General features: G+C 44.7%; 1 protein-coding gene across 4 annotated transcripts in view; it reads right to left on the reverse strand.

Moving 5' to 3' along the window:
- Positions 1-1,311: 1,311 nt before the first annotated feature.
- Positions 1,312-15,760, reverse strand: part of LOC119965003 (S-adenosylmethionine decarboxylase proenzyme-like) — a 134,440-nt gene continuing 119,991 nt past the window's right edge. For 2 of the 4 annotated variants that reach the window (XM_038795196.1, XM_038795218.1), the window contains exons 8-9: positions 13,503-13,658; positions 1,312-2,893 (exon numbers count right to left, since the gene is read on the reverse strand). In XM_038795196.1, the coding sequence (XP_038651124.1) occupies positions 2,771-2,893; positions 13,503-13,658 (279 nt within the window). In that variant the 3' untranslated portion in view covers positions 1,312-2,770. Of the gene's footprint in view, positions 2,894-13,502; positions 13,691-15,760 lie in introns of all 4 variants that reach the window. The other 2 variants (XR_005460418.1, XM_038795206.1) reach the window with 2 other exon arrangements.

The raw sequence follows: 15,760 nt of genomic DNA on the forward strand, positions 1-15,760 counted from the left end.
AACTCTCAAAATAGAAAAATAAATTGAATGCGTGGCATGTTAAAATGTAATTTAATCCACACTCATCACATTTTGAATTTCAGAATTAAGTACTCTTGACCTGAATGTTTCAGATCATCTGGAGAGTCAGCAGGGAGTTCATCCCAGCCCAAGACCATGCCATTTCAGGTTCAAATGAGTGTTGATTGGCAGCAGGTGGGACTTCCATCTACCCTTAGAAGGACGTTCTGGCTTGCAGAGCTGTTCACCAATTTCCACCCATCCTGCACAGCGCAGCAGTGGCCAAAAGAGACATTGCAGCTCCATGCCTGGGTTGAACTGCAAGGAGCTAGTGTGAGATAAGTGGCAGGGATCCTGTGGAGGGGACGTGTGGGGGATTGCTTCGGGGGGGGGGGGGGGGGGGGGGGGGGAGTGTGTGATGAGTGGGTAATCAGGGGAATAAGCCAGGATGGCAAGGGATGTCGGATGTCCGGAGAAGCCTGGTGCCTGGTCCATGAGAGGGGGGGGGGCACCCCCAGTGAGAAGGGAGCTTCCAATGGAGGTGTCTGTCCTCCCTTCCATCTTCCTGCCTGAGATCGAGCCAGTGATTTTTTTCTGATTCGGACTGTCAACTATCTGGTACTCACCAACTTGAAAATTGAGGCTGGATGAGAAAAGGCCCTTAAGCTGCCATTAAATGGGGTAAGGGTAGACTTCCCGTCTAATGTCCTATCTGCTCCACTGTAAAATCGCACCTGGGTCATGGTAGGCAGGATCCCAGAGAGAATCCCTTCCATGCAATTTCACATTCCCCCCCCCCCCCCCCCCCCCCCCCAACCTCCATGCCTTAAAACCTGCAGAAGGCAAGCATAAAATTCAAGCCTTGGATCAGATATGGATATCATGGATTGGATGCAGTGTAACCACCTAACCCCTGCCACATACTTGCTTGATAATAGTATCTAAACCTAACCTGCAATGAAAATAGTATTCTCCATTCAACTTAAGTGACTTTTCTCTTTTCAATGACTGCCCATCATTATGGCCCCTTTGAGGGAATTATTGCAAATCATTTCAGATGGATTGAATGTAACGGCCATTTTGTTATATTGTCTTCTGCCCACGGGAACTACATATAGCCCAAATGCCTTTCATTAAAACCTAGGTGTCCAAGAAGAAGAGTTTCATACCATCTGTTTTGACTAGATTCAAACCCATATCCCAGATGTGACGAGCAGCGTTTAATCCAAAGTGTCACTCAGCTTCCTTGGCAAAGTACAGTATTTAGGAAATTGTATATAATTACGAGATACAAATGTTAACAAATTGGCGTTTCTGTTAGTCCACTTTCAAATTTATTTTTCTTTTAAATATGCAAAATTAAATCTTTCTAATTTAGAATAACTACAATTTACATTTATGGAGCACATTTAACATAATAAAATGTCCCAAGGCACTTGATAGGAACATTATCAAACAAGGTTTGACACAACCACGTAAGCAGATATTAGAACAGGTGGACAAAAGCTTGGTCAAAGTATTCGGTTGTAAGGAATGTCTTAAAGGAGGAAAGAGAGTTTTATTAATTTACGGAGGGAATTCCAGAGCTTAGGGCCTAGGCAGTTGAAAGCACCTCTGCCAATGTTCGAGCAAATAGGTTATTTCTACAATTTATGTTTTTGCTGTTGACTGATATTTTCCCAAATATTAACACTTTGAGTACCTCTCTGTTCTACAGACATACCTGTACGAAGGGTGTAGGAGTAGATATTATCTAAATATCAATTAATCATGCAATGAGACACCTATTCATTAATAAGCATCTCCATCTGATCAAATGAAATAAGTAACAAGAGGGGGAAATATACTTGACTTGAAAAATGTCAAAGATTTCCATAAGTTAGAAGGCAAGTTTATTTTTAACTATTGGTCAGTGTAATTGTCTCTTACTTCAAAGAGATATGAAAGATCAGATGATTTTGGGGTATGATTATCTCTAAGCAAATCACAAAAAAATTCAGCATCATATTTCTCAGACTGTACTGTGAGAAGACACTGTCTGTTATCCCTTCCATGTAGAGAGTTCCAGGCTGCTGTTGGGTATATTTGTAATACAAACATCCGGATTCATATTTTTTGAATACCTGGCAGAGTATTGTATTGGTGATCAGGCTGTTGAAAGTGACTTTGTGTTAAAATGGGTTAATATTCCCCTATGAAATCATTGGTTCAGACGATTAGTATCATTTCAAATTGCATAAAATGATGGTCACGTTTTTAGAATATCAGTTCAAGATTACCAAGGATGCTTGAATATTGAGGTACCAAGGTCTATTATACTGTACAGTATCTATTCATGATTACATGTATTAATCAACGCTTTTAAAGTAATCTGAAATCCCGTGGCAAAAATTGTTTTTTCCCTCTCTGCATGTCATAAATGAGGCAGAGGAAATGAATTCCAGATTTGTCTTTTATACAGCATTTTGTTAAATTAAGAGTTAGGAGAGGTTTCACTGATTTTTTTTGCATAAACCTACCACTTAAAATGCATCAATGGAAATGTTGCACACCAATGCAGAGCATATTTAACAAAGATGTTATCTCAACAATATTGCACGAAATAACTGTATTCAAAGCTTGGCTGACATGGCACAAATTGGACTACACTTCTCTGCCTATTTTAACTATGACATGCAAGCTGTTACAATAGATTAACGTAATTGATGCAGTAATTCATGTTTCATGCTTCGTTCTGTACAGCTGGGATGTTTTCTTCTCTGCTGTGAAGCTAATGCTTGACATAACTAGCAAATACAAAGCTGTAGTTGTTGAATTGAGCATACTGCAAATCTTTGCGCTTGAATCCATCCACGGCTGGAGGTGCCGAACAGGAGATGTGACATTTCGAACTCTGCAGGGAATCACCAGAATTAATTGCAATGTCTCGACTTAGCAGTACGATTGTACTATACATTTACAAGCGCGTTATTTTCTATTTGTGGTATAATGCTGATTAAATCGAGAGATCTGATGCTCAGGAATATAATATTCTTTTTCCTCTTAATAATGTGGCAGCATCCATCAATCTCAGTCCTGGGTTCTCTATTCATCTTGTTGCACCAGCAGCAACCCCAAAGTAGTCAACAGCACTTTTTCTCTCATGATGTTTTTTACGACTATATTTTTATGGCTGACATAGTTAACATTACACAGGAATGACCAGTAAGACATTATTTTCTCAATAAAGTGAGCAATGACAGAATACCTGGGAAAATATTTGCATTCAATGACATAGATGTGGTTTGCTAATCAGAAATAAGCTGCCACAGAGTTTGAAAGTCATTGCAAATCCACTGAATTTTGTTCTCAGCAAATGTTGCTTTCATTTCCACAAGTTCAAAAAAATTGCACTGGACGCTGACTCCGCTCATACCCTCTTGATGAATTAGTCATTATTAGGCGTTTCCATTAATTATGCTCATTTCCAGATCATCGCTGGGTCTTTAGAGAGCAAGGGTATGAAAAGATGTGCTTTCAAAGCTTTTGAATGTGATTTTTGTTTTATTTCACCAATAAACTGCTGCTCCCCAATATAACTGGAAAAAAGTTTTACGTTTTAAAATTTGAATCTTAGTAATTAAAACCTGGTTACTCAGAGATGTTCCATTAATTAAAGTGTAAGGAGGTGGTGGCGTAGTGGTATTGTTGCTGGACTAGGAATCCAGTGACCCACGAATGTGCTGGGGACCCAGATTCGAATCCCACCACAGAAAGCCTGGAAGTCAATGTCTGATGATGACCATGAAATGACTGTTGTTTTTACAACTGTTGCTTTACAGTGCCAGGATCCCAGGTTCGATTCCCGGCTTGGGTCACTGTCGGTGCGGAGTCTGCATGTTCTCCCCCTATCTGCGTGGGCTTCTTCCGGGTGCTCCGGTTTTCTCCCACAAGTCCCGAAAGACGTACTTGTTAGGTGAATTGGACGTTCTGAATTCTCCCTCAGTGTACCCGAACAGGTGGGGGAATGTAGTGACTAGGGGCCTTTTATAGTGACTTCATTGCAGTGTTAATGTAAACCTACTTGTGACAATAAAGATTATTATATTATAATGTCCTTTAGGGAAGTGAACCTGCCCTAAAGGACAGGGGAATGTCATTAACAACTACTCTGGGTTTCTTTTGAAATTGGGTAGTTGTTTCTGTTAGCAGGTATACAAGCAAATCTCTGAATGTGTGGGGAATGAATTACTATCTGACCAACTCTTTCACTCTCTTTCTTTTACATTCAGGTTAATTTCACCTCAGGCTATACTCCTAACCCCGCTTTAGTCCAGTCAGTCAACCATTTTTAACATTACTTGCTGATTGCCAGAAATGTTTCTGTTGAGGAGCCTCTCGGATCAGTGCATGAAAAATTACATCACCAGTTGTACAGACAGGCTAACTGCTCAGCCTATCAGAGACCAAAACAGATGGCATTGTGCCCATTTCGCACCAATATTTATATTTGCGGGGACGGCATGGTGGCACAGTGGTTAGCACTGCTGACTCAAGGCGCCGAAGTCCCAGGTTCGATCCCGGCTCTGGGTCACTGTCCGTGTGGAGTTTGCACATTCTCCCCGTGCCTGCATGGGTTTCACCCCCACAACCCAAAGATGTGCAGATTAGGTGGATTGGCCACTCTACATTGCCCCTTAATTGGAAAAAAATAATTGGGTACTCTTAATTAATTTTTTAATAAATCTATATTTGCTGCTGCCCCCAGACATAAAAATGTTCTCCTTGACAATGGGCATGTGCGCATTAGTCCCATAACGGCACACAATGAATCCACCCAAGCTCATGGGACAACCTATTCATTCTGCATTCCATGAGTTACTGACACAGCTTGGTTTCTGGGAAGGGTTTCATGTAGCAGCGAACAATCCTAATTCCAAATTTACAGCTTCAAAAAATACTCTGTATTGCTGCTCCATGTCATCACACACTTAACGCTGTAAATGAGTAGGTAGGAAAAGTGCAACAATGTACAAACTATGGGCTGTGTTTTCTTAATTGTTTCTTATTGTGTGCATTGGAAATGGTGCTTGGACACTACAGGTCTCAAGTCACCCAGGATTGAGCACCAGATATGAAATGCCTGAAACCATTTTGTTAGATGGACTTCAGAATCTCTCAACAGCAGCTTTATTGACTGATGTTGAATTTAGAGCTGCACTATACAATAAAGAGGACAAGTGAGAGCAGTCAAAACAACTAATTAAGTCTCCAGCAGCCAAACACTAAAAAAGTGTGTTCCAGTCTTTTGGATTAACCAGCACCTCCAACCCCAGGCCATCCTTTTGACCATAAGAAGTAATTTTGTTGCCATTCATGGTCACCTTTCAAAAGTCCAACTGAGTCCAGGGAATGAAGATGTAGAAACTGTAACAGCATAAGCTCTTACCCCTGCACTCTGGCAGCTGGTTATTATAAACAACACTGAGCTCTATTGCAGACTTTGCAGTTCAAAATGGATCACAAAGTTTTGCTCAGTTTTACCTGTTCAACTCAGCCATGTCAGCGTTGTAATGCATAAATGAACAAAACTAACTACACTGTGTTTCAGAGGCTCAAAAATGTGCAATTAAGTCAGCTCTCATAGCTCCTAAAATATATTTGGGTAACAGAGCTATTTAATTTTTAAACAACATAAATAAGATTATATATAGATGCTGCTGCGTGGGGTTTGTAACATGCAAATAAAATTCTTCTTAATGAGAAATACAGGAGCAATAAAATCACCAATATTTTATTCCCTCAGTATTTCACTGTTTGGGAACAATCACCCACTCAAAAGAGACTAAGCAAAAGGCAACTATTCTGTAATATCATGAAGTAATGGAGTCAATCTCAAAGATAAGAGAATCCTTGGAAAATGTAATAAATGTAACGAGACAGGAAGAAACAAGAATAAAGAAAATGTACAGCCCAGGAAGCTCACTCTGTCTTTACAGTTCTATCCAGGACCTAGATACATTTCTTTTAGGGGAATGAAGATTGAATAAACAGATTAAATAAACATTCCAATTTACATGAGGGTAATTCAAGCCATCTGTTCTCGTATGTGACAATCACTAATGATGAGTTCAAGGGAGTTGTTGCACTCATCCATGGCAAGGCTGCATTGAGTTTGACAGCGAGGGAGGTGAAGTTCTCTGTAGCTCTGCACTATTTCCTGATGCCCTCACATCTGCTCAGTTTGAATATACAAGAATGATAAAATGTTGCCGCAGAGCATTTGCACGCTGTTGAAACTTGCAAATAGCCTATTCAACCTATTTGAAAGTTGATTCAACTGCATTGTTGAAATTTAGATATCAAATAAATCTTTGATTTAAAGAATTGCAAATCGTACCAAGCAATCAAAATATTTGGCAGAAGGCAGTTCCCAGAATCATACAAGACAACTGATTACATTTTTGGATTTACAGTTTCTTGCACTGGTGTTAGTAAACACCATTTTCAAATGGGTTTAAAATAGTGACAATTACAAAATTGTGCGGTACCGAGTCCATATCTTATGCGCTAATGTAAATTTTACTTTTTGTTGAATCAATGGTAAAGGGAGTTTGGATAAAAATGCAACACTGTCCATGAAATTAGAGAGAAATCTGATTTTTGCCTATGGTGGGATTGCTTTAATGTTGCAGCTGATTTTCTATTGAAACCAAAGTGCCAGGGTCCCAGGTTTGATTTCCCGCTGGGTCACTGTGCGGAGTCTGCACGTTCTCCCCGTGCCAGCGTGGCTTTCCTCTGGGTGCTCCGGTTTCTTCCCACAGGTCAAAGAGGTGCAAGTGAGGTGGATTGGCCATGATAAATTGCCCTTAGTGACCAAAAAGGTTAGGTGGGGTTATTGGGTTATGGGGGTAGGGTGGAAGTGAGGGCTTAAGTGGGTCAGTGCAGACTCGATGGGCCGAATGGCCTCCAGAGCACTGTATGCTCTATGTAAACTATGTATGTAAACCTTCGAACAATCTCGATGTTGTAAATGTCCTCCACCTCTCCAACTTTGCGCTTACAGTTTCTATCTCGAGTCTCATTTATATGCAATTTGCCACAGGCAAAAGCATTGCCATATGTTACAGTAAAACATTGCTTCACTGTAAACTGTGTATTGACTCACATGCAGCAGATTTTAAATACCACGTCACAAATATACTATGTTAACTTAAAACCAAATTGATCAGCCCACTTTAGGTAGCTAGAGGTTAGCAAAATAAATGTCACTTGATCCTTTTGTGTGCTCGGAAAGACTGCATTTGAAGTTAATGATTTTTGAAAGAAGAGGGACCTCCTGGTGAGATTGTGTTAATTGTCGATGAACCTCTTCCTACTTAAATGTGTTGTTTATTTGACTTGTTTTTATCTGCGAATAATGTTTATTGGCCGATTATACGATGTAAACAAACCTCCGTTTTTTTTACTAAATTGTTTACTTTTATATGTCGTAGCCCTATTATAATTTTAGTTTAAAATGTTGTTGTATTCTACACTGAAACCACGGACGCAATTTAACCACCGCATTGTGCCTGGTGCGGATCTGGGTGCACCGGTTAAATGGTGGGAAAGGCCAAAATCAAGATTTGCGCCAGGTGTAATTCAGTTTGCCATCTCAGGTCCATTTCTGATGGCAAGTTCAGGATCTTAGCCAAATAAGACGAGCATATCATTAACCCTAAATTGCAATAATTTCACTATCATAAGCTAGATTGACGTCAAATGCAACGGCCTCCAAGGAATTAACTGGCTCCCCAGCAAGAAATCTTTTGGGTTTTGTTCAGTACTCCTTTTTAAAAATGTGAAGCTGGCGCAATGGCTACTGAGGGGAAGTGAGGAGGTGAGTAACCATTGCCATTTTCTGGCATTGCAGTTGAAGGGCACTGGAGCTGCTGCCCTAGTGCTCGGGAGGAGGGAGGGGGTCGGGTTTGATTGGGGGCTGAAACATTCCGGATTGGGGGTTACTCCTGGACCTGGGAGGGGGAGTGAGGAGTTTTTTGTCTGTGAGGACTTCAAGCAAACTTTAAATATTGTGGATACCCATTACAGAGGCAACTACAGCTGCTGCCTGCCACCTCCAGGACAGTACTTTTGGTTATCTGCTTGTCGTGTTAAGTACACTGAGAAAACACAGGCTGCAACTAGATGCAGCTATAACTGAAATATACTCCAGACCTTGAAGTTAGTTCCATTTGATTTATTGAACCTGTCACGCAGCACAGTTCTCTGTGAGTTCGACTCTCTGCTAACCTAAGTGTGATCTCTCTGTCTGACTGAACCAAACTAGCTCTTAGCCACGTGCTGTATGCGTTAACATGATTATACACCGGACTCACTCTGTAGATGTCCCCAGTAGAAAGAGGTGGAGTGTGAGTGCCTCGTGCCTTTTATAGTGGGAAACCTTCCCAAGTGTTCTGCCTGCTGATTGGTTATGTCCTGTTCTCTGTGTTCATTAGCTGCCTGTCTGTATCTCATTCTGTGCATGTCTGCATATCATGGCATCCCCCCTTTTGAAATGTTTTTCGGCAGCATATGTGAAAGTATATACATGTGTAGGCCGAAAAACTAACGTATTTACATGAGATGGCAGATGGGAACACATGTACATATGAAAACAGGTGTCTAACGTGCAAAAACAAAACATAGCAAACAAAACAAATGTTCATAAGTCCAGTCTCTGGGGCTTGTGTCTGATCCTGGTCGACCGCCAGAGAGGTGGTGGCGGGGACGATGGCGCCTTGATAGGCGGGGTTACAGCCAGACTGGTGGCCTTGGGGTTCGAGGTGTCAGAAGGTGGCACAATAACAGGGAAACAATGAAGAATGTGGTTGCAGGCGGGCAAATGTGCGCAGTGCCTGTCTGTTTTGCCGCACAGTAGAGCCATCAGCCACATGCACAATGTACGATCGAGGAGCAGCCTGTCGAACAACAACAGCTGGAGCTGACCAGCCTCCCTCAGATAGCTGGATCTGGACCGTATCCGCCAGGGATAGCACAGGTAAATTGGTGGCATGAGCATCATCGCCCTGCATTTGCCGGTCCCTGCGTTTCTGCACCTTCTGCAGCACCAGGAGATGATCCAGATCAGGCAAATGTACGGCTGGAAGAGTCATCCGCAGGCCCCTGTTCATCAGGAGTTGAACCGGTGACATGCCGGTAGACGGAGGGGTTGCCCTGTATGCAAGCAGCGCAAGGTTGACGTCAGAAGCAGAATCCGCGGCCTTGCAGATGAGCTGCTTCACTATGTGCACCCCTTTCTCAACTTTCCCGTTGGACTGCGGGTAATGTGGGCTGGAAGTGACGTGATGAAACTGATATGACTGGGCAAATCTTGACCACTCTTGGCTGCTGAAGCAAGGACCGTTGTCACTCATGACAGTCAGTGGAATACCATGCCTGGAGAACGTCTCCTCACAGGCCTTGATGACGGTCTTGATGTGAGGTCCGAGAGCTTCACAACTTCTGGGTAGTTGGAAAAATAATCGATGATGAGCACATAATCACGACCATTGGCGTGAAAGAGGTTGATGCTCACCTTGGACCACAGGGAGGTCGCAATTTCGTGCTGCGAAGCGTCTCCTTGCTCTATGCTGGCTGGAAGCGTTGACAATTGAAGACCATATTTGAGATGTCCTGACTAATTCCAGGCCAGTAGACAGCTTGCCTGGCTCTATGCCTGCAATTCTCAACACCCAGATGTCCCTCATGGATTTGCCGGAGCACCAAGCTCTTTAGACTGAGTGGAATGACAATGCGGTCCAGCTTGAGGAGGATACCATTAACCACTGTCAGGCCTTCCTTCACATTGAAGAATTGAGGGCACTGCCCTTTTTGCCAGCCATTGGCGAGGAGGCGCATGACACGCTGCAGAAGTGGGTGTTTGGCTGTCTTGCCGCGAATGCGGATCACCTTTTCATCCGATGCCGGGAGGTTGCTGGCCCACAGCTGCACCTGTGATTCGATCTGTAGGACGAATGCCGGCGGGTCGGCAGGCAAGGTTATGGAACGGGACAAGGCATCCGCAATAATGGGCTCCTTGCCAGGCGTGTACACAAGCTCAAAGTCATATCGTCTGAGCCTGAGGAGGATATGCTGCAACCGAGGCATCATGTCGTTCAGGTCCTTTTGGATAAAGTGGACCAGAGGCCTGTGGTCCGTCTCGACGGTGAACGTCGGCAGGCCGTAGACATAATCGTGGAACTTGAGAATTCCAGTAGGAAGGCTCAGGCATTCATTTTCAATTTGGGCATACCGCTGCTCGGTGGGTGTCATCGCCCGTGATGCGTAGGCAACCGGTGCCCAGGATGAGGTGTCATCGTCCTGGAGCAACACCGTGCCGATGCCGTCCTGGCTCGCACCTGTCGAGATTTTTGTTTCCCTGTCAGGGTCAAAAAATGCCAATACAGGTGCAGTGGTGAGCTTGGCTTTCAGCTCCAACCACTCTGTTTGATTAGCTGCCTGCCACTCAAAGGCAGTTGACTTTTTCACCAGGTGTCTGAGGGCCGTGGTGTGTGAGGCCAGGTTTGGGATAAACTTGCCCAAGAAGTTCACCATTCTTGGAAGCGCAGCACTGCCATTTTATTTTCGGGGTCTTCATGGCTTCGATGGCCTTGACCTTGTCTGCGTCCGGGCACACACCCTGCTGAGATATCTGGTCACCTAAGAACTTAAGTGTTGACATGCCAAAGCAACACTTTGCCCTGTTCAGCTTGAGGCCATTGGCATGGACACAGCGGAATACCTGCTGGAGACAAGAGATGTGCTCTTCGGGGGTTGTGAACCATATGATAACGTCGTCCACATACACACAAACCCCTTCATTGCCCTCCATCATCTGCTCCATGATTCTATGGAAGTTCTCCGAAGCCGAAACAATGTTGAACGGCATACGATTATAGCAGTACCTGCCAAATGGTGTGTTGAAGGTGCAGAGCCTTCTGCTGGACTCATCCAGCTGGATTTGCCAGAATCCGTGTGATGCATCTAACTTTGTGAAAAACCAGGCGTGTGCCATCTCACTTGTTAGTTCCTCCCGCTTCGGGATGGATGTAGTGTTCCCGCATTATATTCTGGTTGAGATCCTTGGGATCAATACAGAGGCGCAGCTCCCCTGAAGGCTTTTTTTTTACACAGACCATCGAGCTGATCCAGTCAGTCGGTTATGTGACTTTGGAGATTATGTCTTTGTCCTGAAGCTCCTTCAACTGCGCCTTCAGGCACTCCTTCAGTGGAGTCGGGACCCGGTGTGGAGCGTGGACCACAGGCATGGCATTAGGCCGCAGCAGGATCTTGTACCGATATGGCAGAGTGCCCATCCCGTCAAACACATCCGGATACTGAGCGAGGATGTCGTCAACGCCGGCTTGAAGATCCACATTGGGGGAGGTCATTGTGTAGACCCGCTGCACAAGGTTTAGCTGCTTGCACGCATGCGCGGCAAACAGGGAGGCCCTGACTGGCTTGACTATTTCAAACCTTAGCCTTGCGTGAATGCTCCTGTTGGAGACAAGCAGATGGCATTGCCATTATAGTCCAGGAGCTGGCAGGCTGCGGTCGTCTCTCTAGCAGTGTTGTCCTTGGTGCCAGGCTGTGTCGGCATCATCTCCTGCCTCCGTAGCCTTTGGGACTCCTCCGCTCAGCTATGCACCCGCTGGAATGTCACTGACATCCCCTCCTGAATCTCACGGCCGTGTCCTAGCATCTGTATAAGGTCTGGGAGAAGCTTGTCCAGAGGCTCAGCATCTTTTTTCAAATAAATTTAGAGTACCCAGTTCATTTTTTCCAATGAAGGGGGAATTTAGTGTGGCCAATCCACCTACCCTTGCACATCTTTGGGTTGTGGGGGCGAAACCCACACAGGCACGGGGAGAATGTGCAAACTTCACACGGACAGTGACCCAGAGCTGGGATCGAACCTGGGACCGTGGCACCGTGAGGCAGCATGCTCGAGGCTCAGCATCTTAACGGGACTCCTGGGATTTAGCAGACCTCCAACTCATTGAATGTTCCTGCTCCACCTGATGTGCAGCAGCAACTGTGTGGTGCTCACCAGATTGTGCCCTAGAGGCCTCCAAGACCCTGGGAGAGGCCATAATACAACTAATCAACGCCCAATTGAGACCTTGCCAGTGCGACCTGTGACTCCCGGGCGTTGGGCGAATGCAGCCTCCAATGGGCTGCAAATGACTCATTTAAATACTATTACCTGGATCATGGCCAGCCAGGGCATGATCCAGATCGCGTCGGGCACGGCAGGACGGTTTTGCGCCTGCGCGAAGCCTGATTTGGGCCGACCCTGCAATGCTCCCACTGCACCCAGGTCGGCACCGGGCGTAATGCAGTGGGGAAAAATTACTCCCTAATGTGTTCTTTAAACAGTCATTGGTTGTAAATATCTGGTTATAACTAGTTGGCAAACAATCCCACAGAGATTACATCGACTGTGGCCTTAAAGTATCAGGCACAGAAAACTCACACCCTCAGTCCAGACATTTCATTAAGTATCCACCAGCCTTTAAATAAAACAAAAGTACTGTTGTGTATCATGTTGCTCATATTTTAAAGTGGAAAATTTACCTTGCACTTTAAATTAATTAGATCAAATATCATTTATAAGATATCAATGTGACAATTGAACAACTTTGATAAAGTATCAAAGAAAATTGATCTTCTGCTAACTTTGATCAACTGACCCCTCTTTAATGGGAGATGGTAGAGACTTACAAGCAGCTGACAGTCTGGTGCATTAAAGCCCATTCTTTCTTCATTGGAAGTGTGCAGTGGGTAAGCACAAAGATTAGTTTATAACTATTTGCAGAACCTTTTATCATAGGGAAAGTGGAGCTAAATAATTTCACCTCCAGTTACAATCTATGGCCCAGGTTAAATAGAGTTCATCAATGGTCAAACTTCTTACTGTGGGCCATTCACATCAACCACGAAAGTGCGACCAAGATGTAAACACTCTCATCAATAGTGTACAATAATACATTATAAAATGGCACCTTTCTATCTGTGCAATGCAATGGGACATATGCTGATCATCTGCTATAAATTATAACAAGACAAGTCAATCACATTGTACGTTCAATCCCATTTACCCACATTTGTAGTTAGAGAAGCACTTGATAAATGGTATTCATGTTTCTCCCGATAATATATATTTTTAAAAATTTCTAATTAAGGGGCAATTTAGCGTGGTCAATCCACCTACCCTGCAGACATGGGGAGAATGTGCAAACTCCACACGGACAATGACCTAGGTCCGGGATTGAATTCGGGTCATCGGCGCCGTCAGACAGCAGTGCTATCCACTGCGCCACCATGCTGCCCTTCCTAGAGATAACATTGAGTTGTTCAACATATAACCTCATGCAGACATGATCTACTCACACCAGTAATCTGGATCCACAAAGGGGAATTTGTGCAGCATTACAAATCTACCCAACAAAACAAACAAACATTTGCTGGTGATAACTCACCTGATTAGCAAACAGAGTTGTAACAAACGTTCTTGGTTTGAAGATATCCACTACCTTCTTAATCAGTTTGGTGTAGGAATTCAAGGCTAGATTAGTTTCGAAGCTTACATAGGAAAAGTCAGGTTCTGGAGTGATGTGAATTGTCCAATATATTCCCTATTGTTATGAAGAGACAAAGAAAGAGGTAGCTGTGGAAAAACGGTGTAATAAAATGTATGCATTAATTAAAAGGCCATAGAAACAGCAGCCCATTCAGGAGAAAAAAGCAAAAACACAATGCAAGCACAGATTTTACAATGATTGTGGGTATGATTTAACGGAGTGTTTTCCAGCGCTTGCAGCGCCAAAAACGACCTCACTATTAAACAGGACACTTCTTCTTTTGGGCCTTGGCGAGGAAGGCCCCTCCAAGGCCACACTTACCTTCATATCCTGCACTGAGGAACTGGGATCGCCTGGGAGACTATCCTAAGTGACGTTCCGCCTGGTCCACATTTGTGGAGACCAGTGCTAGACGGCGCCCAGCCAGGGTCTGCGAGGCGAGGGGATACAATCCCAGGCGCTGGGATGATTCGCATGGACAAAGTGAAGTGAGGCTAACTACTCACTTGAATATGCAAATCTGGGTCCCACCCATTGGGGGCAGGATCCAGAGCATGATGCCTGGCAAGATACCTTTAGATCTCGCAAGGTGTAACGAGCTGGGTAACTTTCACGAGAGGCCTCTCACAAAATTTCCTGGCCGCATCGCGAGTTGGGGGCGGCGCAGCCGTTAGATCACGCCCTGTGTCTCCATCACTTGGAAGAGTTTGATCTTTGCAGACAGAAGCTTCCATATTCCAAACCAAAGCTTTGTTGCAGAAATTGTGGAAGATACATATTTCTTAAACTGTTTGCTGAATATTTATAGATATTCCCTTTCTTAAATGTATTTTATTCCAAACGTATATAAAATATTACAACACGTAAACAATTCGGGAAACATTTCCCAACACACAATTACAGAGTTTGTACAAATTTACTCCCTCTTTTGCTCCCCCCTCATTCCCCCCCCCCCCCCCCCCCCCCCCCGGCGATGAATAACTCCTCCAACACAGTCACAAATATTCCCCACCTTGCCTCGAAACACTCCGTTGAACCCCTGAACTTGATCTTTTCCAGCCGAAGAAAATCATATGGGTCCCCCAGTCAGGCCGCTACCCCCGGTGGGGTTGCTGACAGCCACTCCAATAAGATTCGTCGCCAGCCAATCAGGGAGGCGAATGCCACAACATTGGCCTTCCTCACATCCATCAGCTTCGGATTCTCCGAAATCCCAAATATCGCCACCAAAGGTTCTGGCTCAACCTCTTTCCCCCACTATCCTTGCTCGGGCTGTGAACACTCACACCCAGAATCTCGCCAACTTTTCGCAGCTCCAGAACATATGCACGTGATTCGCCGGTCCCTGCTCACACTTCGCACACTCGTCTGCCATCCCCTGAAAGAACTCACTGTTCTTGCCTGAGTCATATGTACCCTGTGTACGACCGTGAACTGTATCAAGCTCATCCTTGCACACAAGGAGGTCACATTTACCCTTTGTAGTGCTTCACTCCACACTCCTCAGTTTATCTCCCCTCCCAGCTCATCTTCCCACTTCTCCTTAATCTTCATCCCCCGCTCACCTCCCTGTTCTCCCAGCACCTATATATGTCTCACATCCTGTCAACCATTCCACATCTAGAAGCAACAGTTGCTTCAGCAACCTGGAGAACTCCTTGCAAACCGTCCGTGCAAAGTCCCTTATCTGCAGGTACCTAAACCCACATCCTCTCGGGAACTCTACTCTCTCATACAATTCATCTATACTGGCAAAACCTTCTTCCAGATACAAATCCCTCACCTTACGCAGCCCCACTTTTCTCCACTTCCTATATATACCATCAATTCCCCCCCCCCCCTCCGCGCCCCCCCCCCCCCCCCCCCCACCAAACCTGGCTCAAAACTGTGGTTTTCAAGCAAAAGTGTTAACACCGACATCCCCTCTATCCTAAAGTGCCTCCTCAGCTCATTCCAGATCTTCACCGTGGACTGCACCATAGGGTTCTCGAGTATCTGCCTGGTGCCATTGACAACACTGCCGTCACATAGTGCTTAAGCTGCACCCCTTCCAGGATTCCTTCTCCATCCTAACCCATTCTACCCACTCTCCGTCCCACCATTGCCTCACCTTCTCCATGTTCGCCACCGAATAATAATGTAGCAGGTTCGGCAAC

This window comes from Scyliorhinus canicula, chromosome 1 (genome assembly GCF_902713615.1).
Source record: "Scyliorhinus canicula chromosome 1, sScyCan1.1, whole genome shotgun sequence".
NCBI classification, from domain to species: domain Eukaryota; kingdom Metazoa; phylum Chordata; class Chondrichthyes; order Carcharhiniformes; family Scyliorhinidae; genus Scyliorhinus; species Scyliorhinus canicula.